Source organism: Bufo gargarizans, chromosome 9 (assembly GCF_014858855.1).
Source record: "Bufo gargarizans isolate SCDJY-AF-19 chromosome 9, ASM1485885v1, whole genome shotgun sequence".
NCBI lineage: Eukaryota > Metazoa > Chordata > Amphibia > Anura > Bufonidae > Bufo > Bufo gargarizans.
Genome location: NC_058088.1, coordinates 34,797,517 through 34,822,794, shown reverse-complemented (window position 1 = coordinate 34,822,794; position 25,278 = coordinate 34,797,517). Strand labels below are relative to the sequence as shown.

General features: G+C 42.2%; 1 protein-coding gene across 1 annotated transcript in view; it reads right to left on the bottom strand.

Moving 5' to 3' along the window:
• Positions 1-25,278, bottom strand: part of LOC122946017 (plastin-3) — a 53,924-nt gene that overhangs the window by 3,554 nt on the left and 25,092 nt on the right. The window contains exons 5-15 of the mRNA XM_044305297.1: positions 24,511-24,640; positions 22,680-22,812; positions 21,232-21,313; positions 19,950-20,115; positions 16,084-16,226; positions 12,489-12,584; positions 9,382-9,577; positions 4,939-5,017; positions 2,164-2,278; positions 1,950-2,083; positions 706-829 (exon numbers count right to left, since the gene is read on the bottom strand). Coding sequence (XP_044161232.1) covers positions 706-829; positions 1,950-2,083; positions 2,164-2,278; positions 4,939-5,017; positions 9,382-9,577; positions 12,489-12,584; positions 16,084-16,226; positions 19,950-20,115; positions 21,232-21,313; positions 22,680-22,812; positions 24,511-24,640 — 1,398 coding nt within the window. The remainder of the gene's footprint in view (positions 1-705; positions 830-1,949; positions 2,084-2,163; positions 2,279-4,938; positions 5,018-9,381; positions 9,578-12,488; positions 12,585-16,083; positions 16,227-19,949; positions 20,116-21,231; positions 21,314-22,679; positions 22,813-24,510; positions 24,641-25,278) is intronic.

The window sequence follows — 25,278 nt, the reverse complement described above, 5'->3', positions numbered from 1 at the left end:
GGGCTACAAGATAAGGGGCGCGGCTGGGCACAAACGGCCGGAGGGACAGCCCCTTGGGCACGCTAGTAAGGTAACTAGTATATTTTTAATTAGATAATGGAGACTGAGAGGATGATATGAACAGCTCCATATTGAAAATCTTGATGACAGAATCCCTTTAAAGATGGTCCCGCTCAGCAGCTGAGCAGGCACCACAGCTGCCAAGTGTCTACTGTTTTACATAGCAGACCTCTGGTGGAAGAGTCTGTAATCGGCGATAACATTGATCACAGACTTTTAAACTCTCAGAAGACGTGGTCATTTGTGGTTTTTCACCACCTGCTGTTTGCTCTTTTTCTAATTTCTCTGTCCACCTCACTGAAGAATGGATGCAAATGCTCAGGTCCAGCCTTCAATTGCTACCAGCTGCAGCAAACATGACGTGCCCCCGTGAGAAAGGGCACAACCCCTGAGCTGTCAGCTCGAAATAAATCTAGCAGAACAATTGGAGAAATGAATGGGGGATCTCTGGATCCATGTGAGTTTCTAGTTTTGTTAGAAAGATATTCTCATGTACTATATGATGTCTGTTTTTCATTTTTTTACGTCAATATTGGCATAATCCCTTTCATGACTCTGTGACATAGGAGTAGGAAGGTCTACTCAACATCAAGTGGTAACCATGGCCCCCATAAATACAGTACAGTCTAAATAAATGGGCATTACCTTAAAGTTCTGAATGGAGGAGGACTTGCCAGCTTCTGCCAAAGTTCTGTTCACCCAATTGACAATGATGTCATCATTAGCTTTCTGTCCATCTCCAAGGCCCTCCAAGAGATTGAAAGTATACCTAGTGAAAAATCATTGACATAATAAATCTGGTATATATAGATCAAGGTAAAAACCATACTATGTTCTATCGGGGGCAGCCTACTTTGTATAAGGTTCACCTGACGTTATTATGATGGCAGGGTGTAACAATGCTATAACCCCAGCAATACCCTGCATGAGAACCTGGCAGCAAGTGTTCAATTTCCCTGCAGCACCACCGCAGGAGAAACTAACCATTACACAGTTGTATTTTAAAACACACTCCCGCACTGGACGACCTGTCATCTGTATGCATTGCACAGACAGACAATCTCTCTACTCTAGCTAACAGAAGACTGTCTTGATCAAGGTAACCATCTATTAAAAGGGATGCCATCTGGGCCCCTTCCCCCAGCTGCTAAATGCCATGTGCAGTAGAAGAGAACAGCTCCATGACTATGGTGAATGCCCATATACTTCTATAGACCTGCTGAAAAGTGACTATGCACATGCTCCCTTTAAAAAAGTCTCACTAGAGAGTGTGCAAGCGAGGTCATCACTACCGGACTGGGGCAGTGGTTTGTGACCAATAGCAATGGCTAAAATACACAGATGAGGACACAGGGTGGAGAAGAAGTAAGGTATACAGAACAGTACACAGCTTGGATTTCTAAGATGGGACTACCCCTTTACATCACAACTCTTAACAGAATTTGAAGAGGAGTTTTCTAAACCAGACAACTCCCTTAAAAAGGCACCTGTCAAAAAGATCAACCGTATTAAACCAGATATACTACCTGAAAGGGTTGAAGCTGCTGTTTGAAATGATACCTGTCTTGTGAAAATCAGATGCAGCATTCTCGACAATAAAATACCTTTGTTCTTCATACAACTGAGGGTTTCAGTACACAAAGGGGTGTGGCCAACACTGGAAAGTGGAGAAGCACTGTGTGCTTAGGCCACGCCCCTCAGTGCTCTAAAGTCCTCATTTGTATAAAGGAAAAAAAAAAAAAGTCTCTTTCTCAGGAGCTCCACAACCAATTGCCACAAGACAGGCATCATTTTAGTCACAAGAATCGACCCTACCAGATAGTATACCTGACATAATGGAGTCGCTCCTGCTGACAAGTGCTCTTTTTATAGGAAAATCTCACACTCACCTTCTCATCACTTGCCAGACTACCGCAAGGGTCAGCGTTGGGTTGCAATCATTCAGGTCTTGCCCACCGATACCCACGAGGGAGAACTTGGCAGTGTGTTTTCCCAAATCCACTGCATAATTACAGTTCTCAAGCTAGAAAAACAAAGAAAACCAAAGATTAGTGGGCATTTCATCATAAAAGTATTCCCATTGTACATCTGGCTTCTACTTACTTTTTTCATGTTTGCCCCAAGTTTAGGATATGGGGGCTTGTTTACTTTGTTCCAGTCAACTGGCACTTTAATCCTTTCATACAGCTGTAGGATTACTAGGGCATCTTGTAGGTCACTGCGAAAAAAAAATAAAAAAATCTTAAAAGGGAACCTGTCACATTGAACTTGGTGTTTGAGCTGAAGGCAGCATGTTATAGAGCAGGAGGAGCTGAGCAGACCGAAATATATATAGTTTTATAGGGAAAGATTCTGTAAAACTATATTATAATATATATATATATATATATATATATATATATATATATATATATATATATATATATATATATATAAATTATATTATATATGGGAAATGATCGCAGCACTGGAGAAACAAGTACTAGCGGGTGCTAGGTCTAGGGATATAGCTGCTTACCCCGTATAGATAAAGACGAAAAGCAGACAGCACTCCAGATAAAAAAGCAATGGTGTTTGTTCACCCATGTGGAAGGCAACGTTTCAGCTCATACAAGAAAGGCTTGAGAAAGGCTCTTGTATGAGCTGAAACGTTGCCTTCCACATGGGTGAATAAACACCATTGCTTTTTTTTTTTATCTGGAGTGCTGTCCGATTATATATATTAATTTCATTCATATAATTTCCTGCACATTCTGGGCTTTGAAGTCCAGGAGAAGGTCATATCAGTGATTGCCACCCTGCCCTCTGACTGTGATCAGAGATAGCTGTCAATCTCTTAGGGTAATTTATTAAGACCCATCCCCTTCCCCGCCGCGCCCTACTTTTTCAGACCTGGCATGAGCAGGGGAAAGTCGCAGCTTGCAGCGCAAACATTAGCACCGCAACATGCACCATAAATACACCTAATATAGGTGTATTTCTGGATAGTAAATGACCAAATCCATTTTTTGAAGCAGAGGGTAACTTCTGTCCTACTGTTTATAGCATAGAAAAGGTCCAGCAGTGTATGAAGACATGCAAATTAGAGACTCCTCCAAAAGGAAGAGACACCCATCTGTGTGTTCCGGGGTTCTTGCACTTTGTCAAACATTGCGGCAGATTTACTAATCCTATAGATGGCGTAACCCTAGACTGGCTGTCTAGATCTGCACTAGATCTATCACAGGGCCTCAGGCTGGAAGATGAATGTGCTGCAGTACAGACACACTGACTCTATACCAACTATTGGACGGATTACTTTGAGATAGAATTGTATGCCAGAATTTTGGCACAAAACAGTGCATATTAGGCCACACCCCTTTCCAGCAAAGCTACTCCCCTTCTCGTTAAAGGGATTTTTTGGAGACTTTAAAGAGGACCTTTCACCTAAAAAAAAAAATTTAAACTAAGACTATAGCGTTACTTACATGCCCCCATGATTTCTTGAATGTTAATTATTTTTTCATTTTGTGCCCCCGTTTGTCCGCTATGCCCCCCGGAATAATTCCCGCTGTTTATGCTAATGAGCCAGCCTCAAATGGGCTGGCTTTAAAAGTTCTCCCGGTCGTGCCTTCCATCTTCTCCCTGGCACGGAGCGCATCCAATCAGCGCGCTCCGCTCTTAGCCAGGGAGAAGACGCTCCAGTTCTCACGAGACTTCAGAGAACTGGAGCGATTTCGTCTATAGACCGGGAGAACTTTTAAAGCCAGCCCATTTGAGGCTGACTTATTAGCATAAACGGCAGGAATTATTCCGGGGGGCATAGCGGACAAACGGGGGCACAGAATGAAAAAAGAATGAATGTTCAAGAAATCATGGGGGCATGTAAGTAACGCTATAGTCTTAGTTTAAATTTTTTTTTTAGGTGAAAGGTCCTCTTTAATTCTGATGACCTATCCTCTGGGGGTCAGACAGGATCGCCACTGCGTTCTCAAACAGCTGATCGTTGGGGGTCCCAGGTCTCTCACTGACCAGATACTGATGACCTATCCAAGGGACAGGTCATCAGTATTAAAGTCTTGGAAAGCCCTTTTACCTTCCCACCATTGAGAGAGTTGGGAAAAAAAAATTAAATCGGAGAAGCCCTAGTTGTGCCACTTTTGGACAAGTTCTAAGCCTAGGAAGACTGCTCGCCCCATTGGATCTTAACCCGCATGTAGTTGGCACGCCTAATCAAAATATACTTTACACAGTCCTCTCTACCTCGACTTGTTTGGTCAGGGGTTTCCCCCTCTCCCTCCCACCCACCTCCTCTCTTTGTTCCTCCTGTAGCCCTGTCTTGCTTGTCTTGTCCGTTTACATTTGTTGTGCGTCCTAGGTGGGAGCTCTCGATATTGCTTTCCCACAACTGGGTCTTTGTGATGCTTTTACTCTGATGTTGGGATCCTATGTTATCTCTTTGCTCATATTCATGTTTACATGATATATGCTTACATTTATTGTGATTACCTACCTGTATGATGACATTTTGTGCGGTCCCGTTTTATGTTCGGGCTATTCTTAATGTGAAGTGCTTATTTTGGCTCTTGCTAATAAAAGTATTTGAACAACAAGTTCTAAGCCCAGGCACATCAGTAAATGTGGGCCACTGTCTTTAGGAGCTTGAAGAAGAAGGATGCAAACTGAGCTGGTAATGGTTGGGATGTGGTATCGCTGGTCTGTAGAACCACCGCTGGAATGTAGGATCATATATACCGCTGAGCTCACACATGTGTATACCACGTATGATCTGGCAGGAGCTGGTTACCATACTTTTGCTACCAACTTTGCTTTTACCAGAGATATATGGACATGTGTGTTTCTAGCATTAGAACACATTGAATGACCACAGAAACGTACTTGTAAATGTGATTCACATGGGGGTTCACACCAAGTGAGTTCATCCAGTTACGGAATGTCCTTTCCTCTCGAGTTTCTCCTGAAAAGGGGAAGGAAAATAAAATGGATTCCTTTTTAAGTCATTAAACCATTTATAGATCATGTAGCCTGACAACTGAATTAATAATCCTGCACATGTCCATGTTGAAAACCCAAAAATGAATACATTAAATATCAAATTGACATTAATTGGCTTTTTTAATTTTTTTTTTTTTTTTTACTTCTAGCACTTTTGACTTCAGCCGTAAGACAAAAGCACATGGGTTTTTGATCTACCTGGCTGGTCTATCGGACCAAAATGAGGACCATACAGTACCAGAAGGTTCCAATAGATCGCACCAAAAGGCAAGTATGTTTGAAGCACCAATCAATGCTATGAGGTTTCTTTTCCACAGTACTAGTCCTGCAATTAATTACAGCAGCTCTAAAGAACCAGTGGCCTACTTTATCTGGTGTGCATATTTCAACATAAAAAGGTTCCTCAGGATTTTACATTAATAGGCTATCCTTAGGATAATCGACCAGCAAAATCAGCAAAGTGAAGGGGCAGCGGCACTTGCTGGAGCGTGCAGCCTCTTCTGTTCAGTACCAGTTAGCTGGCACATCAACGTTTGTATAGCTCTGTCCAGTACTGCAGTGAAAAAACTACTGACGGACATTTATCAAAATGTTGTGGCGGAAAAAAGTTGCAAACTATGCCATATTGTGACTGTCAGGGCCTATCACAGTCCACCGGATTGACTACAACATAAGTTATTGCTCAACCCTAGGATGGCGCAGATTTGCATTTCTGGTACGTGGAGTGCCTGAGATTGCGCCTAATACATTAAGAGACATCTGCTTCTTAGTAGTGCATCTCACTCCAGCGCAGGGCAATCAAGACTGGCATATGGGAACTCCAGTCTTGATAAATCTTCCCCATTGAGTATTCGTTCTGCAGATTGGTGAGGGTCCGAGGGGGAGAGAGTTGGAACCCCAAGCAATCATACATTAAAAGGGTTGGCCTCAATTAGAAAAACACTAACTTTTTACCGGATCCACGCTGCCCCTTTTCTTTGAAAGAAGTATGCCAAAAAGGAGAACTGCACAATCTCCTTCCTGCAGTAACTTCTGCTTGGGCAAACATTTCATCGTAGTCGAACACTATGGCCCCTGAGTGAACTTCTTCCGAACAGATCCCCTTCTAGATCTTGGCTCAAAGATTATAATCTCTTTCAAGCACATCTAACAAACGTCAGTTTAATGTCATTATAACTAACTATCTTTATTATGGATGTCGCAGTTTCTGATGGTCAGAAAATTAAGTTTGTATGATATGCTAATAAGCCTACTAAGTGCCAAATGGAGTGTGATTAAAGGTTGATGGAGCCCAAGTCCCTCTCTAAAAAGAGCCCAGGTCCACCTCTACACAAGGTCCCAGTCCCACCGTTGCTTATCCTGTGTCTCTCCAAAATCTGCCAGTCAACTGCTCCGCACATGTGTGAGATTTCGGCAGGACGGGCAGGCGGGTGGTGTTTTGGCTAGCTTCTGACGTGGCAGAGGAGGGGGCGGCACTGGAAACTTGTGTAAAGGCCGACTTGGTCTCTTCATGGAGGTGGGCTTGGGCTCCAGCAACCTTTAATCACACCCGCCGAGCACTTGGTAGGCTAATTAGCATATCACACAAACTTCTAACAATCGGAAAGTGCGACAGCCATAATTATAGTATAGTTATGATGATGTTAAACCCATGTCATTGGTTAGATAAGCTTGAAAGAGCCGACAGATTCCCTTTACAACAATTATTAAAAATGTTTTATATTTAAATGCAAATAAGTAAATAAATATAAAACATTGATAATAAGATTTAGGGTGCATTCACACGACCAATGTATTTTGCAGTCCGCATAAAATATGGATGACATCCGTGTTGCATGTGGACCAAAAATACGATCATGTGAATGGGGCCTTAAGGCTACATGCACACAATCAGGATTGCGTGCGGATTTTCACCGCGGATTTGCGTGCGGAAAATCCGCACCGTAGGTCATTGTATTCTATGAGAATTTGAAATTCTCAATGCACATGATGCAGATTTTTTCCGCGCGGATTTTAAAATCTGCAGCATGTCAATTTATTTTATTTTTCCTGACCGGATTTTCTTCATTCACTTAGTGAAATCCGCATGCGGAAAATCCGCACCGAATCCGCACTAAATCCGCATCAATGAATGCGGATTGACCGCACAGACTTGCCTGCGAACACCTGCGGATTTCAGTGCGGATTCTCCGCACATGAATCCTGAACGTGTGCATGTACCTTAATATGAGAAATGTAATTCGAATGTGGAGTGTTCAGGGTATCATGGGAAAAAATATGTTTTATGTTTAATATGACCATTACAACAACAAATACTGAAACCTGTGCTTCAAATGCAACAAACAGGTGTACGGTCTCTCCAAATATCAGCAAATTATCCCAAAAAGACCTGGGCTATTATTCTAAAACATAACTTTTACTAAATATATTTAAAATAAGTGTACACATTACTGTTAGCAATGCGGTGAGATATGCCAAAACAAATAATACGACATAACCAAATGAACCTCCAAGCCAGTAATTCCAGAATAGCAAATGGAAAGATCTTTCCCGACCCGGATTACCAAGATGTATTAACAATGGAGAAGCAGGTGCTCTTGTGTCAGTTACTTAGACAGTGGACTGTGTTGTTTCTCCCCCTCCTTACCCATTATGACTGGACCACTGTTGCTTAGCTTTTGATAGGACCAATGTCCTGTTTTTCTCTATCTAGGAAGTGTATGTTAGATCAAAAATCCTCACATTCCTAGTGGTACTGTCTTTGGCTTTATACATATGAGCAGACAGTGTGGCCCATTTGGGCATCTTTGAACCCATTTTTGTTTGGTTACTTTTTGTCCTTTATTAAAGTGCACTCTTCCCTTTTATTGCCCCTGAAGAGTTCCCCTGTGGGACGAAACATGGCACGTCTGGACATAAGTGAGGAACAGATTGAGGTTTAGGCCCCATATAGGGACAGGTTCCTGACGGGGTCGCCCCTATCAGGGCGGGTGCTCTGTATTTTGTTCGGCAGGGACCACTAGCCCCCTACCCACTAATCAAGTAGGGACTTTAGCTAGGGCCTTATAGGTCCAGTCATCATCTAAGTAACCCAGACTAGAGCACCCGCTTCTCCATTGTTAATAAAGGACGGCACCTGGCAAAGACATGAGACATCTTGTTACTCCAGGTCGGGAAAGATCTTTCCATTTACTATTCTGGAATTACTGGCTTGGAGGTGCATTTGGTTACGTCGTATTATTTGTTTTGGCATATCTCACCGCGTTGCTAACAGTAATGTGTACACTCAATTATATTGAGTAAAAGTTATGTTTTAGAATAATAGCCCAGGTCTTTTTGGGATAATCTGTTAATATGTTCATGAGTTTTGAGTGAGGAAAGGGGGCGGTATTTAAAGTATTAATGCCAGATGGACAGTTATGCCCTTGAGAAAGAAGTGCAAAACCCAGGTCTGGAGGTCTTTGGAGTGAAAAGTCTATTTTGATGGTTTTAATGACAATCGCATGACATGTTATTCTTTGTGAATGTAATCAAATCGGGTGGCTTTTAACCTGGAGTTTATAGTATGGTACTTCACTATTAGATTTCCTAACTTTTGTATTTGAGCCAAGATCTAGAAGGGGATTGTTTGGAAAAAGTTGGCTTGAGCTGAAGCACAGTAATTGACTGAGACTTGTGTGAATTTTGCTCAAGTAGAAGTTATCGCAGGAAGGAAATCATGCAGTTCTCCGTTTTAGAAGTAAACAGAGTGGACCTGGTAAAAACTTTCTTGGTATAATTATTGAAGACCTACTTCAATTGGATTCTGCAGCCTTATTCAAGAGGACTAAAAAAAGGATAGTGCTTTTTATAATTAGAAAAACATGGCTGCTTTCTTCCAAAAAACGTGCAGAACCTGTCCATGGGTTGTGTCTGATATTGCAGCTCAACTCCATTTAATAAGAATAAAGCTTATATTAGATGTGAAGATAATTTGTACAGATCATCGCTAACAGGCGTTCTTATAAGCGCTCGTTAACAATTATCAGGCAAAGTAAATGCAGAGCAAACGCTCATTCATCAGGTAATTAGAATCTTTTGACAGGTTTATAAGTAATCTTTTGGCGGTGGCAGATCGTGCTGTGTATGGGGATGAGCAATGCCATTAGCGATCGCTCCTCCCCATACTGTGGAGGAGATCGCTGCATGTAATAGCAGGAGATTGTCGGGAAGGAAGCATTCCTTCCTGACAATCGCCTGGATGATCTACACATCTAATATAAGCCTTAGGCTTATATTGGGTCTGGTACTGAGACTAGGACCTTTCATTCTGATAACATTGCTCACCTTCGAGGAGGGACCAGTCAATGTCCTGGTTCTCAGGCTTAGTGAGCGCTGGGTACTTATTAAACAAGTTAGCCACAAAAGCCATGTTTAATTTCGGATTTCCGCTCACAACATCAGCAGGAGTAACAAACTGCCTGCAGCCCAGTCCATCTGCTTGCTGGAGCATGTACTCAGCCCTCTTCAGATCATCCTTCTCCTGTTGGAACAAGAGTGACAAAAAGATTGCAACGTTAAAGCTGTATCCAGCAACGCATGTGTCTCCGTGATTCACATTCAGAAGTGTGAAGTGTAGCCAGGCCATCTGGACCTACTTATTTTTATACTACTGTCGCACTTCCTACCCATTTGTGGTTAAAGACTCCATTACATGGGCAAATGATCAGGGCAATTATCAGAATGGAGCATCCCTAGGAACACTCACTCCCAATAACTGCCCTGCGTAAAGGTACAGTGCAGAAACAATAAATGTGTATGGGAACGAACGATCAATCTAGCGGAGATGACTTCTGCATATAAATACGGCTGTCACCTCCTGTACACAGCAAGCAATTATTGGGAATATACAATTTTCTTCTTGTTAATCGCCTGCTTTGACGGCTCATACAAAGAGGCCTTAAAAGGGTTGGCCCAACTGGGACATTGATGGCATATTACTAGAATATACCATGAATGCCATATAGGTGCTGGTCCCACCTCTGGAACCCGCTCCCATCTCCAGAGCAGGCAATTATTGGGAATATACAATTTTCTTCTTGTTAATCGCTTGCTGTGCCAGCTCATACAAAGGGGCCTTAAAAAGGGACTCGCTCCCATCTCCAGAACAGTGCCCTCAAAATTACCAGAGAGTAGCAATGCATGCACAGCCACACTCCAATCACCACTATGGGAGTTCTGAAAAATAGCAGAGCACTGGCTCGGCCATTTCTGGCAGTCTCATAACAGTCAATTAAGAGGTGGCTTCACTTGCGCAGTGCATTTTCCATAAACCGTTATTGAACTCCCGAAAACAGCCGAGCATGCTCACTTCACTACTTTTGGAACTCCAATAGCATTTAATGAAGCGCAGCATGCCCTCCTTCACTTCTGGGACCCGCTCCTGTCTCCAGAACGGGGCCTCCCTGAGGTGAGACCTGCACCTATCTGATACTGATGACCTATCCTAGCGATATGCCACCAATGTCCCAGATGGGCCAACCCTTTTAAAGGAAAACCCAGAAATGTCCCTAAGAATAAAAAAATATATATATCTTAAGTTAATTTAGGCAGCAGTATCTTAGTTAAAAACGGTTTCAGGGAAAGCTGGGCGATACCAATATGGCTGTTATTGCAGCACTGTGTAACAAGGCTTGTCGATCAGAACTCTACGAAAGATGAACGGGTAACAACCCTTGTTGGTTTGGGTACTTTCACACTTGTGGCAGAGAATTCTGGCAGGCAGGATCCGGCAATACGGGTGGAAACGGATGTCACTTGTCAGACGGATCTGGATGCGGATCCATCTGATAAATGCATTGAAATACCAGATCTGTTTCTCCGGTGTCATGCGGAAAAACTGATCCGATATTTATTTTTTTCACAGATTTAAAGGTCTGCGCATGCACGGACCGGAAAAATGGATTAGTCAATGTGTCAATTTTAAATGCCAGCTCCAATACATTTGGAAATGAATGCCGGATCCGGCATTCCGGCAAGTGTTCAGGATTTTTGGCCAGAGAGAAAAATACAGCATGCTGCGGTATTTTCTCTGGCCAAAAAACGTAAGAGGGACTGAACTGATGCATCCTGAACGGAATGCTCTCCATTCAGAATGCATTAGGATAAAACTGATCAGTTTTTTTCCAGTATTGAGCCCCGAGGACGGAACTCAATACTCGAAAAGAAAACCGCTAGTGTGAAAGTACCCTTCGCCTGCTTTCCACGAAACTGGTGGAAAGGAGTTTTGTGTGAAGAAGATCCAGATGCCCTATTATGACACTTATGTTATAGAGAGAGTGCCTGCCCCTATTAGCTAGGGCTGAGCCGATAAGTGGACTTGCACAGCCATGTACCATTCGTTAGTATTGGCGTCATGTAACACTGCACGTGTGGCCATCCATGACCGACATCTACATTTCTGGATCTGCAGATGATCAGCTGAGCAAGTATGTGGTTTCTTTTCTTTTTTTGGGGGGGAATGTCCCCTTTAACAAAGAAATTGTTGAATTTGTTCACTGGTGATTTCTCTACTTTGCAGGAAGTACTACAATAGAATCGACCTTTTTTTGCATTTTACATGTCTGGCCCCAAAATGGGTATTGTTTTCAAAGTAAGCTATTCCTATCCGATGAGTATATTTCCTGCCATGCCCAGAAGGCGATTACTATCCGGCATATCTACTGACCACTAACAAGCTCCCACTCCAGGAGTACTAGAGAAGAAGCCAGCTATATGAGTCACTGCCCTGCAGACCAAGAGTTATGATAAATGCATCCCTTAGAGTGGAGTCTGCAAAAACTATTCAGTGCTTTTGATGCTGACAAAGAGGGATTTCAGCGACACGGATATGACATTAGGAACAATTCAGAAATCACATGTTTCCAGACAGGAGTTAGGTTAAAATACATTAAAGGGGTTATCCCAGAAAAAAATATTCTACAGTTTTCAAACCTGCACCTGGATCTATTCTATGTAATTAAAAATTTAGTATAGACCTTGAGTTATTCAATAAAATGTATCTGTATGGCGCCACCTGCTGTTTATTTTTTTCTTATTTCTTTGTCCTGCTCACTGAGATGGCCGCACATCCTCAGTTTCATCCTTCAACTGCCTCCTGAGCGGTGATAGGTAGAGAGCTGCAGCAGAAATAACACGCCCCCTTAGCTACAGCAGAAAGGACACTCCCCTTGAGCTACCAGCTTGAAATAAATCTAGCAGAGCAATGAATGGGGAGATCTCTGCATCCATGTGAGGTACAGGGCTGGTTCTAGCCATGTAAGAAAGAGCTGTCTAATTATGGGATAACCCTTTTAAAGGATTTTTCATAGTGAAAGTTGACTCGGAGGCCTAAGATGATTAATAATAAAGCATCCCCCAGCATGTGCTGCGTAACGCTGCAGGAGCAAACTTACACTGAATCCAGACATGTTAATATCAATTCTCTCTTCACCTTCCTTCTGCCCTTTGGGTGCAATTTGGTTGAGCAGATGGAAATAGGCTCTTGAGTCCTGCAAAAAAAAAAATTCTCAGTCATTTTAAAAATCCACAATTTAATAAAGAATACGATGAGAAAAAAAAAAACACATAACACCTTCTCCGCCTGCATAATTAAAAGGTTTATCTGGGACTTTAAAATTAGGATTAGCCATCAATATTTGATAGGTGGGAGCCTGATTCGCTGAGGGGGGCGCTCTGATGTACGCTGCGGCCCCCTGGAAGATGTAGCAGGCACAGCTCCGTACGTTTAGTAGAGACTGTGCCTGGTATTGCAACTTGGTCCCATTCACCTGAACTGTAGTGAGACAATGCAGGCATGAAAAACGGTACCTCCGTGTGTCCGATTTTATATGGAGAAAAATATTGCATATTATGGCGGTTTTCTTTTCTAGTAGCATTGCATGCGAAGTGGCATAAGGGACTGATTTCCTTTGCTTAAAAAAAATTGAGGGCACAAAATTCTGTGGAATGTGCGTATGTGCAGAAATAATAATGCCAGAAGCCAATTTTAGCCGCCTGGCACTCATTCATGGCTATGGGGCGATAATCTTACCATCTTAATTATCAAACTCATTACTAAAATGGAGACTGCCGCTAACGCCTTCCACCCATCACCATTACATCAGACTTCACGTTAGCGACCCCACAAGTTCATTGTTGACTTCAAACTCTACAAAACCTGAAGGGGAACCGAGTGCACATTTTACATCTATGTAAGCCTAGGTCGGGCCCCTATGTGTTTCTGGCGCACCATATGAGCTCCTCTCTATCAATCATATACATAGGGTTTAAAATGTACCTTTACAGAGTTACCAAAGTCAGTGAGCTGAAGAGAGAGGAGCAGAAGAGACAGACGCGAGAATCCATATGAAGCATTCAGGGAGAGACAGGCGGAATTAATTAGAGAACATCAAGAAAACCGCAATCACCAGTGCATAGCAGTCATGCCAGCATTAACACAGGAAATCTGAGCGTCTAGAAGCTAAGTCAACACATACAAGCACCTTAAAGGGGTTTTGCAGCCTCTTTGTATTGATGACCTAGCCTAAGGATAGGTTATCAATATCTGATCGGAGGTAGGTGGACTCCCGGTAACCCTTGCCGATCAGCTGTTAGAAGAGGACGCGGCGCTCACATGGACATTACATTACACTGCCGGTCGTCTCGGAGGTGCAGTGCAATGACGAGTACTCACTTAATTCACTTGTAATGACACTGTGCCACCACTACAGGGGAGACTAATAGTAATGTAATGAAGAGATCACAGTGCTCACATGGAGTGCTCGCATCAGCAGGGGTGTAGGGTGTTGAGAATAGGTCATCAATATAAACAGGTTGCACAACCCCTTTAAAGAGGATTTAATGTCAGAATAGCAGAAATGAGGCATCTTCAAAGGTTTGAGATGTAAACTTCACGAGATTCTCCACCAATCCACTCTTCTACTTCTGTTAATCTCTATTATATAGCACTTATCATGTAATAACCAGAAGCACTCCCATTAGTGGTCAATGTTCTCCTAATAACCTGGATTGTAAAATCTCCATGTCTGCACATGGACTGCAGACTGCCCTATATCATCAGGTACAGTAATCAGATCAAGGATTATTAAAAATTGCTTAAAAAGGTGGAACTTTACTTAAAAGCTATGAACACCATTGGGAGCAAATTTTTTATGATTGCATTTTAGTAATTTTGGGCTAAAAATCATTTTTTTAATTGGCCTTTATAAAAAATATTGATCTGTTCTGTCACAAAGGGATAACAGTTTTTCTGGCTGCGTGACTGGTACTTTTTTCAGTTGGTCTTTATTAAAGATTTTCAGCTGTTTTTGTCATAAAGGGTTAAGATTTAGTCTACATAGCTGTGAGCATCTTACTTTTACTTGGAGATGTCATCTGATGGCTACTGTACTCATAATCTCTGAACTCCTGACAGCTCATAAACACTTATTTAAGCCATATTCTTATCAATTTGATAAGAATTGCACTATAATGAGTGTTATGAGAATAATGCTTCACATAAGCAGTCAGCCGAGTTCTCTGATGAAACACAATGTAAACAGACAGCTTGCTACTAGAGAATCTCAACACTGAACAGAGAAAGGGGCTGAACATTTTTAATAAGGACCAACTGAAAAAAAAATAAAGATTTTTACCTCAAAATGAGTACAATGTAACTATAAAAAAATGTCCGTAGCCTTTAAGATATTAATAAAAGGAAGTGTTTGTGCTTACGGGCACTTTTTGCAATATTGGAGCATTTTCATTTCAGGGGGCGAATTTCAGGTCATGAAATTCGTTCACACTTCGTTTACTGGTAAAAGGTGAATTGAGTTATGGATTCCGTTACCACGGACTATAACGCAAATCTATTACGGAATGCATAATGAATTCCGTCATAATAGAAGTCCATGGACTGCAAAACGGATCCGTCCCGTTTCCGTTATGCAGGGGAGTCCACTCCTCCATAACGGAAACAGGGCAGATCCGTTTTGCAGCCCATAGACTTCTAGTATGACGGAATAATTAACGGAATGCCTCTAAAGTCATAATTGCGTTATGGTCGGTGGTAACGAATCCATAACGCAATTCACCTTTTACCGGTAAACGAAGCGTGAACGAATTTCATAACCTGAAATTCGCTCATCTCTAATTCTCATGATCAGTGGGCATCCCAGTGTTAGGGGATAATTGTTAGATGGAGGACCTATCGCATCGACTAGCAGAATAAAGTTAACATATCAATTATATCGCATGGTGAATGCCATAAAAACAATTGCTGAAAAGTATTTGCAGAAGTTGGGTTAGTTGCACGCTAGCGTTAGAGATCCAGCTTGCAGATCTCTGTGCACTATGGCATTGCTGGAGGTTTGTAAGGCTCCGTCCAACACCATCCACTATAATAGGGACTGGCGGAGATCCTGCCGCATTCTGGCAAATATGCTGAGAATAGGCCAGAAGAGAACCGCTGCACCCCATTATAGTGTATGGGGCCGGACGGAGCCTCTCAAGCCTCCGGCAATGCCAGAGTGCGCAGAGATCCAGCAAGCTGTTCCCTGCCGCAACAGCCAGCTAAATCTTTAACGCTAGTGTACAACTAGCGGTAATCAGTTATATGTACTGTACACCAAAATAGTGCCATTAAAAAATAAATCTCAAAAATAGCACAAGAAACCAGCCCTCATATGGTTATGATAACATAAAAAAAAAAAAAAAAAAAAAGTTAAGGCTAGAAGGTGAGAAGGAAAGATGAAAGCAATAGCCACATCAAAGTTCAAAACTGCCGGCAGTGGTAAGGGGTTAAAAAGCAATGCTGAGAACGGGAGTATAAACTTAGAGGCCTTGGCTGAAAGACACAACATGAACGAAAAATCTGTAAATGAGGCTGCATTAACGAGCTTGTGTAATGCCGACTTTCCCCAGGAGACAGAACGAGAACACATGATACATTATTAAAGAGACATCATCCTTTATGTTGTGTCACTTATCAATGTCGCCATTTATTGGTACCTTAATATCGGAGCTGAAGTTATTGATTTTCTGCCAGCCAGCGTTCTCCAGATGGAAGTTGGCCCATCTCAGGAGCAACTCTTCTGGGGACAATTTCATCAGATCTTCCAGCGTTTCTCCATCACGAAGTAATGCAGCCAAGGCTGGAAGACATCAATCAAAGCTGGAGATGAATGGAGCTGTCAAGTTTTTTTTGTTTTTTTTATGTTTCTTGTTAAGATCCGACCATTTAAAGTCACAGAAGAAGCACATTTACCAAGGACCGCTCAAGGGCAATAACAGAAAACGGGACACATGCGGGTCTGCATCATGGAACATGTTAGAAATATACACCATAAGGAAACGACTCAATCTTAAATTATAAAGTAGAAGTGGGGCACTCTCTTAAGTAAAGGGATCTTTATTGTAATAATATATAATTAAAATTGCAGTAGGGTTAATATAACAATAGATAAGCAATAAAAAATGATATTCAATAAAATGATACAAGTAGCAAGTGAAATTACAGTCCTATTAAAATTGTATTAAATAACGACATAAGTTGATCCCAAAATGAATAGATTAATAAATAAGTTAATCCATAAATTAATCCTTTGTTTTCCACTCTGGTAATGGTTTATGCATATGACAAGTCAATTGATATTGTAATTTGTTTGGATATCAAAGTTTCCAGATATATCAGTCTCTTCATATACTTCAGTCTATGACTGAATGCAAAGTTCTCCTGATAGGAAATAGTCACCTGCACTTCAAAGAATCTGCAACGTTGTGTGCATAAGGTAACAAAAATTCAAGATGATGTAGCTGTTCGCTTGTTACGAATAATGTTAAGAAACTACTGATGCGTACAGCGGCGTCCCGCTGTAATGTTTCAATAAGCGATCGCTAAATTCAGTATAATCTTACCCGGAGGTTTGCTGGACAGTGAGCCCTCGACTCGGCACGTTTGGTTGATATAGTCCCGGTCTCAAGGGTTACTGCTTGGATTCAAAACTTGGCGCCACTTGGATTTGTTTGGTCCACGTGTTTCTGGCGTCTCTGATGTCGCAGTTAGTAGGTTTTGAAGAAAATCTTTTCCATAAAGCAGTGTCCAAATCTCCGGAGTTATACAGGCCTTGTTTCCTTTAGGGGGGAACTTGTACCAGACGCGTTTCGGGGATTTATAGTATTGACCCCTTCCTCAGGGGTCAATACTATAAATCCCCGAAACGCGTCTGGTACAAGTTCCCCCCTAAAGGAAACAAGGCCTGTATAACTCCGGAGATTTGGACACTGCTTTATGGAAAAGATTTTCTTCAAAACCTACTAACTGCGACATCAGAGACGCCAGAAACACGTGGACCAAACAAATCCAAGTGGCGCCAAGTTTTGAATCCAAGCAGTAACCCTTGAGACCGGGACTATATCAACCAAACGTGCCGAGTCGAGGGCTCACTGTCCAGCAAACCTCCGGGTAAGATTATACTGAATTTAGCGATCGCTTATTGAAACATTACAGCGGGACGCCGCTGTACGCATCAGTAGTTTCTTAACATTATTCGTAACAAGCGAACAGCTACATCATCTTGAATTTTTGTTACCTTATGCACACAACGTTGCAGATTCTTTGAAGTGCAGGTGACTATTTCCTATCAGGAGAACTTTGCATTCAGTCATAGACTGAAGTATATGAAGAGACTGATATATCTGGAAACTTTGATATCCAAACAAATTACAATATCAATTGACTTGTCATATGCATAAACCATTACCAGAGTGGAAAACAAAGGATTAATTTATGGATTAACTTATTTATTAATCTATTCATTTTGGGATCAACTTATGTCGTTATTTAATACAATTTTAATAGGACTGTAATTTCACTTGCTACTTGTATCATTTTATTGAATATCATTTTTTATTGCTTATCTATTGTTATATTAACCCTACTGCAATTTTAATTATATATTATTACAATAAAGATCCCTTTACTTAAGAGAGTGCCCCACTTCTACTTTATATTTATTCCACTTTTTCAGACTGGGTGTTGTCTGTTAGTGGGAGCACCTCTGGTGGTTCCCCCCCTCATTCTAGTGCGACATTACTTTATTTTATTATATCAATCTTAAATTACTTAAAGGCTATGGACACCCCTCAGACACATTTTTTATGATTGCATTTTACGCATTTTGGGCTAATAATTTTTTCATTTGGGCTTTGTTAAAAATGTCTGCAGTTTTTGTCCCTCCTGAGTTCTGTCAGCTGACAGCCCATTTGAAGCCCTGTCTCTGATCTCCTGACTTCATAAACACTCATTTAAAGAGAAAGGCCCCTTTCACACGGGCGAGTTTTCCGTGCGGGTGCTATCCGTGCAGCGAACGTATGGCACCCGCACTAAATCCTGACCCATTCATTTCTATGGGGCTGTGCACATGAGCGATGTTTTTAACGCATCACTTGTGCGTTCAGTTGAAATCGCAGCATGCTCTATATTTTCCGATTTTGACGTGACGCAGGCCCCATAGAAGTGAATGGGGTGTGTGAAAATCGGATGGCATCCGCAAGCAAGTACGGATGCCGTGCGATTTGCACGCATGGTTGCTAGGAGACCATCGGGATGGAGACCCGATCATTATTATTTTCCCTTATAACATGGTTATAAGGGAAAATAATAGCATTCTGAATACAGAATGGATAGTAAACCAGCGCTAGAGGGGTTAAAAAAAAATAAAAAAAAATTTAACTCACCTTAGTCCACTTGCTCGCGAAGCCGGCATCTCCTTGTGTCTCCGCTGCTCTGCTGAACAGGACCTGGGGTGAGCTACTCCATTAAATAGAGCTTAAGGACCTTCGATGACGTCACTCCGGTCATCACATGGTACGTCACATGATCTTTTACCATGGTGATTCACCATGGTAAAAGATCATGTGATGACCGGAGTGACGTCATCGAAGGTCCTTAAGCTCTATTTAATGGAGTAGCTCATCCCAGGTCCTGTTATAAGGGAAAATAATACAATCTTCAGAACATCAATCCCAAGCCCGAACTTCTATGAAGAAGTTCGGGTTTGGGTACCAAACATGCGCGATTTTTCTCACGCGAGTGCAACGCATGACAATGTTTTGCACTTGCGCAGAAAAAATCGCGCATTTTCCCGCAACGCACCCGGCTCTTATCCGGTCAAAAAAACTCACGCCCGTGTGAAAGAGGCCAAAGGGTTATCTGACCCTTTGTAACTGAAGGTCATCAGCATCTGATCGGTGGGGGTCCAACACCCGGAACCCCTGACGATAATCAGTTTCAGAAAGCCCTGGCACTCCTATCAAAATTCCGGAACACATGCTGGTTCCGGCATTATTTTCCATTGAAATGCATTAATCCGGCAAAACGGATCCAGTGTTCTGGTCTGCACATGCGCAGACCTTTAAAAATGCAAAAAATATAAATAAAATAAATACGGGATCAGTTTTCCAGATGACGCCAGAGAGACGGATCAGGTGTTTCAATGCATTTGTTAGATTGATCCGCATCTGGATCCGTCTACAAATGCTATCCATTTGCACATGGATTTCCGGATCCGGGTGGCAGTTCCGGCGACGGAACCGCCTGCCGGATTTTCACAACGCAAGTGTGAAAGTACCCTAAAATAAAATCATAAAAAACTGCCCTAAAGGTGTCCTTAGCCTTCACTATACAAGAAATACCCGTTTTAGCAGGAGAGGAGCAGTTTGAGCCATCACCACCTAGATGATTAGATATTGATTTGCTTGGAGTGGGGTGAATTAATGTCCCTAGCTTCTAGCGAATTTAGATGATTAAATGCAATAAATATTTGCTTTAAAAAACAAAAAAAAGTGTATATATACTTATAGTCAACATTTCTTACCTTCATTCCTGCTGAGTTCAATATCTGCAAACAAACCAATCTTTATAATCTGCCACAGGAGCCCCAACACCAGATGAGGTTTTCCAGCCTTAAGATCTTCTGCGCCAATGTTAACTACATGGCAGCCAATAGCAGAGGCAGAGTTTAGCGCCAAGTTCAGATTTTCCTAAAAACAGGAGATATTGTCAGCATAAAAAAAAAAAAAAAAAAAAAGAGAGGAATTCCCAAAATACATTCCTCCGATACTATTCCATATTCTTAAGAGGGGTTGGAATTTTTTTTTTTTTTTTTTTTTAAATACCTCCCATTCACTTTAATTAGAACTGAGTTGCAGTACCTAAGAACGGACACTACACAGTGTACAGAGCTTTGTACATTGATAACAACGACTGCTGCTAACAGATGATCTGTGGGGGGCGCCTAGTGTCGGGCCCCCACCGATCTGCTAATGATACCCATCCTACAGATAGGTCATCAATATGTCAGTGCTCGAAAACCCCTTCACTAAAATGCTGCCTATAGACACCACTCAATATTAAAACTGTATGCACTAAGCTCCCCCTAGTGGCAGCAGCGGGACAACAGAATTTGATCATTTAAAGGTTCTTTCTGGGATTAAAATATTTTAATCTAGTCTCAAGACAGGTCATCAATCTCTGATCAGTGGGAGTCATGTCAATCAGCTCTTTGAAGTGGTGAGCACTGTGGCCTCTTTCTAGCATCACGTTCATCGGTCACATGGCCTATGTGCAGTGAATGGGCCTGGGCTGCAATACCAAGCACGGATGGTATACTATGGGTGGCGCTGTCCTTATTGGAACAGCTGCCTCTTCAAAAAGCTGATCGGAGGGGGTGCCAGGTGTTGGACCCCCACCAATCAGATATGGATGACCTGTCTTGAGAACAGGTCATCAATACAGGAGTCCTGGAAAAACCCTTTAATTATATGTCCATGCTCAGCAGCTTGCCTGCCCAACGACAGCCTTTCATTCACAATGTTACTCAAGCATACAATTCAATGTACAGTAAAAAAAAAAAAAAAAAAAGGCAGCATATAGACAGTCCTACTGAAATACAAAACATTCTACAGTAGAGGTATACATATTTTATGTTGAACACATTGATTTATGCTACAGTGTGGAAATGGCTGGAAGATTAGGACCTTGTGAGTCGGGGAAGCTGACTCAGTGTGTGACACATACATTTCCAAAACATTATGAAGCACACCTTCCCTAAGTTGCCAGGGCTAGGGTGCACACATTAAATCCTCTTTGTGACTCACCTGGATAGTGAAGGGAGTCAGCTTCTTCTTGTTTATTGCCCTTTCATCAATTGTGTCAGGTACAGAGAGGTTAATCATTTTACTGCGAATAAAGAACATTCATAATTACAATACAAAACCTTAGAACTGTGAGAGACACCAGGATGTGTCCACCTACGGGCTAAAACTGGTTTTCAATATGGAATACAGGTCAGATGAGCCGGCCTATAAAGACAGTGGTGACCTGCTCGTTCATATCAACTAGTTGTACAGTAAAATTCCTTTATTACAGCTTACTCTGTTATTTTATCCCATTACAATACCGATCCCTTTCTAATTATTCCCTGAACCGACCCACCACCACCACCACCTGTTTATCTGTTCACCAAACTCCAGCAATGTCGTGTTGACACTACACATCAATCACTGGATGTAGTGATGACCTCTGTGGTGTTAAGAAGTTACCGCTACAACCAGTGATTGCCTATAGTGGTGACCTCAGGGGGTCAATACATTACTTCTATAACCAATGACTGGCCATAGTGGTGACCTCCAGGGTGTCAATACGTTGCTTCTACACCAAGTGATTAGCCATAGTGGTGACCTGAGAAGTGTCAATACGTTACTTCTACAGCCAGTAATTGGCTGAATAGGTGATTGATGACCTCAGTGGGGGAAATACGTTACTGCTACAGCCAGTGACTGGCCATAGTGGTGTTCTGAGGGGTTTCAATACGTTACTTGTAAAGCCAGTGATTGGCCACAGTGGTGACCTCAGGGGTGTTAATATGTTAGTTCTACAGCCAGTGATTTGCAATTATGGCGATCTCAAGGGTGTCAATACGTTACTTCTACAACCAGTAAATGGCTGCATAGGTGACCAGTGCACTCAGTGGTGTCAATAAGTTACTTCTATGGCCAGTGATTGACCATAAGTGGTGGCCTCAGAAGTGGCAATACATTACTTCTACAGCCAGTAATTGGCTGAATAGGTGACCTTAGTGGGGGCAACACGTTATTGCTACAGCTATTGACTGGCTGAAGTCGTGACTTCTGTGGTGTCATCACTGGAGCTCTGCAAATAGAGACAGTTGAAGAAATGGGGAAGTGTCAACAAGGGAGTGGCTAGAGATTGGGAAATTATTACTCCTTTTGCTGTTTATACTATTGTGAGCTGTAGTATGGTTTCTAATCTTAAGAATATCAGGCAGTCAAAAAAGTATTCATGTTTGTTTGCTGAAGGAAAACTATATCTATGGAATGGATCAACTGCTTTGAAAACCTGTTTGACGACATCTCACCAATGCGGGTGTTATGTCGCTGTTGTATTGCATAAATATGAGGAGATGACAACAATGCACGCCGTCACCCTCCAATATAGTCTATTTGTGAAACAGAATGAGCCAGAAGGCACGCCTGTTCTCTATAGCAACGAGTGTCCCAGTGGTCGGGTCTTCATCGCCACTTACCACAGCACAATGCCATCTCCTACAGCCCGGAATAAGTCATTGGTATTTGGATTCATGGGGAGCACATGCTTGGTGTCTGGATCGCTCTCCAATGCCTTATTTATCCAGTTGACAAAGGCATACTTTTCCTCCTCTTTAAAAACAAACAAACAACAAGCTTGTGAGCAACTATATTTAACAGTAACGCATACATGGTATGACTATATACATGGGATAATCTCTCTCTGTAATGGAAAGTCTCTGCCTTTAGTTTCTACCTAACTGAAGAAAAACATTTCTCAAAGCCTCAGTGCTGGATCGAGGTACACGAGGCCACAACTGTCAAGAAGCGTACAGAAAGTTTTTCGGTTCCCTTCCATTGGATTCATACATAAAAATAAATAAAAATCCTGGCAGGCTCTACCATCCATACACATGAAGCCATTCTCCTCTAGAAGCATTCTTCTAGAGTTTGTATAGCGTGGCTATGCGCCATGTACAAGGGCTCTGCATAAGCCCAAAATAACAACAAAAAAAATGACCCCAATGGCCGACAGGTAAGCAATTCTATACCTCTCATGACGGCGATGCAGTAACATCATGGGGAGACTTTGATTATTTGTTTTAACAGCGATATTTTGCCATAGCAGTCTTCATTTCTCCCGAGACTAAAACTTGACATATGGAACTCTGTTAGGCTTTTAACCCTTAGTAGGCTTCAGGATAGCAGATGTCATTTGTATTACAGCTCAGCCGCACTCACTTGAATGAGCTGCAGAAAGGCTGAAACCAGTCACAGCCATCAGGGGTGTTCAAGAGAAGCCAGCGATTGGCTGCCAATGGACATTTGTTGTCGACGTGACATCACCGCTGCAGCCAAGTAAACCAACCCAGGCTGGGAGAACTGAAGCGGTGATGGAGGATCTGCCAGGTACTAAGCATGAACAAGATGAGTTACAGACTGGGGAGTGGGGGCTTACAATCTAATGATCACTTCTTTATTGCAAGCACTTATACACTGCGTTATACAGTTTCCTCCTAAAACTGGACCTAAAAAGGGACTTGTCTACCTTTAGGGGCCTTTCGACCAGACTTTAATCCAATTCCACCCCCTGCATACTTTCCTGTGCCTCACTGGCCAACCTCCTGCAGCCAATGACTGACCACAGCGGTGATGTGTTCCCCACGCATCACATGACCAAGTGGCATGACGCATCTGTGGCCAGTCACTGGCCGAAACTGCCATGTGATCGCTGTAAAAGAGGAAGCAACCAGGCGGGGAGCAGAGGGTGGCAGCAGCGGCAGGGGACCAAAGGAGTTGGAATACAGAGCGAGGAGCAGGTAAGTATGCTTCCCTCCACAGGTCCTGCAATGTGTGGGGATCTGGCAAAAAATAAATAAAATAAATGTGTGATACTTTATTTCTGCACAATACAATATATTTTGCACAGGTTACACAAGCAACAAAATTCACACTTTAGTGCTGGGAAGCATTCCAGTGAAGTGCAGGGGGTTAAAAATGTGCAGATCTTTCGGTACAAGCCCTCCAGATCCATAACTGGTTGCACTATTTGACCTCTCAAGAAATTTGGTGGTCAAGCTGGGCCACCTAATGACAGCACACACTTCTGAAATTATTTATCAGGGATTTCTGAAATACATCCTTATAAATAAGCACACTGACCTACTGATCTTCACTGCATTGTCTACCTAAAGGTTTGGATGGACTGATGGGTTCATCTTGAGCATTTAAAGATTAGATGAATAATGTTCCTGGTCTTCAAATATTTTAGCGGCCACCAAGAGAGATTTTTTGCTTGCCATTCAGACCATTATCTTTCCACAAACATACCTGAATAGGAGTGCTGGGTGCCCTCACTAGATAGTTCTGAGGTCCCTCCGATGGCACAAATTCCCTGTTTGCGGTTGATTGCTTTCCGAAAGGTTTTGGCAATGTCACTACTTTTCAACTCTTGTACAAGCTGCAGGGAAAGAAATAATGGATGAAAAGACTGAACTCTAAGCACAAAGAGGACGGCAGTGTAGCACGTTCGGGGGGGCTAATGGATATTACGTCAACCTCTATATGACTTATCGCATCTGAATAAGCTCTGCTGCGAATAAGAGCCCAAGGCCAAAAATCTCCAGAATGACCATTATTCGGCCTTTAATTTGCAGAAGACATTATAAGAAGACAATTGTGAAGTGCCCCAATGTGCATGTTAGTACATACAAAGCTCTACCCACCTTCATTATATGTGTGTATACAGTGTAAATACATCTACAAATGACATTCTGCTCTGTTGCAATTTTCGGATACAAACGGAACACATCTTTGCATCCTACATATATCGCTCTCTGTATATTAAGCATATCCATGTGCATAAGTATCACCAGGGTACGCATAAAGCAACAGTCTGCAAAAGGAAGAACCTGGAAAGAGATTGTATACTAAATGAAAGACTGCTTCCTTGTAGGTCTGCCACATAAAATGCTTTTTATAAGATCCTCGACTACATCATACATGACTAGGGATGAGCGAACGTGTGCTCTCAAGTTCGGCGTTCAAGTTTCGGGTTATCTAAGAATTCCGTTATGGATTGTGCTACCACGGAGCATA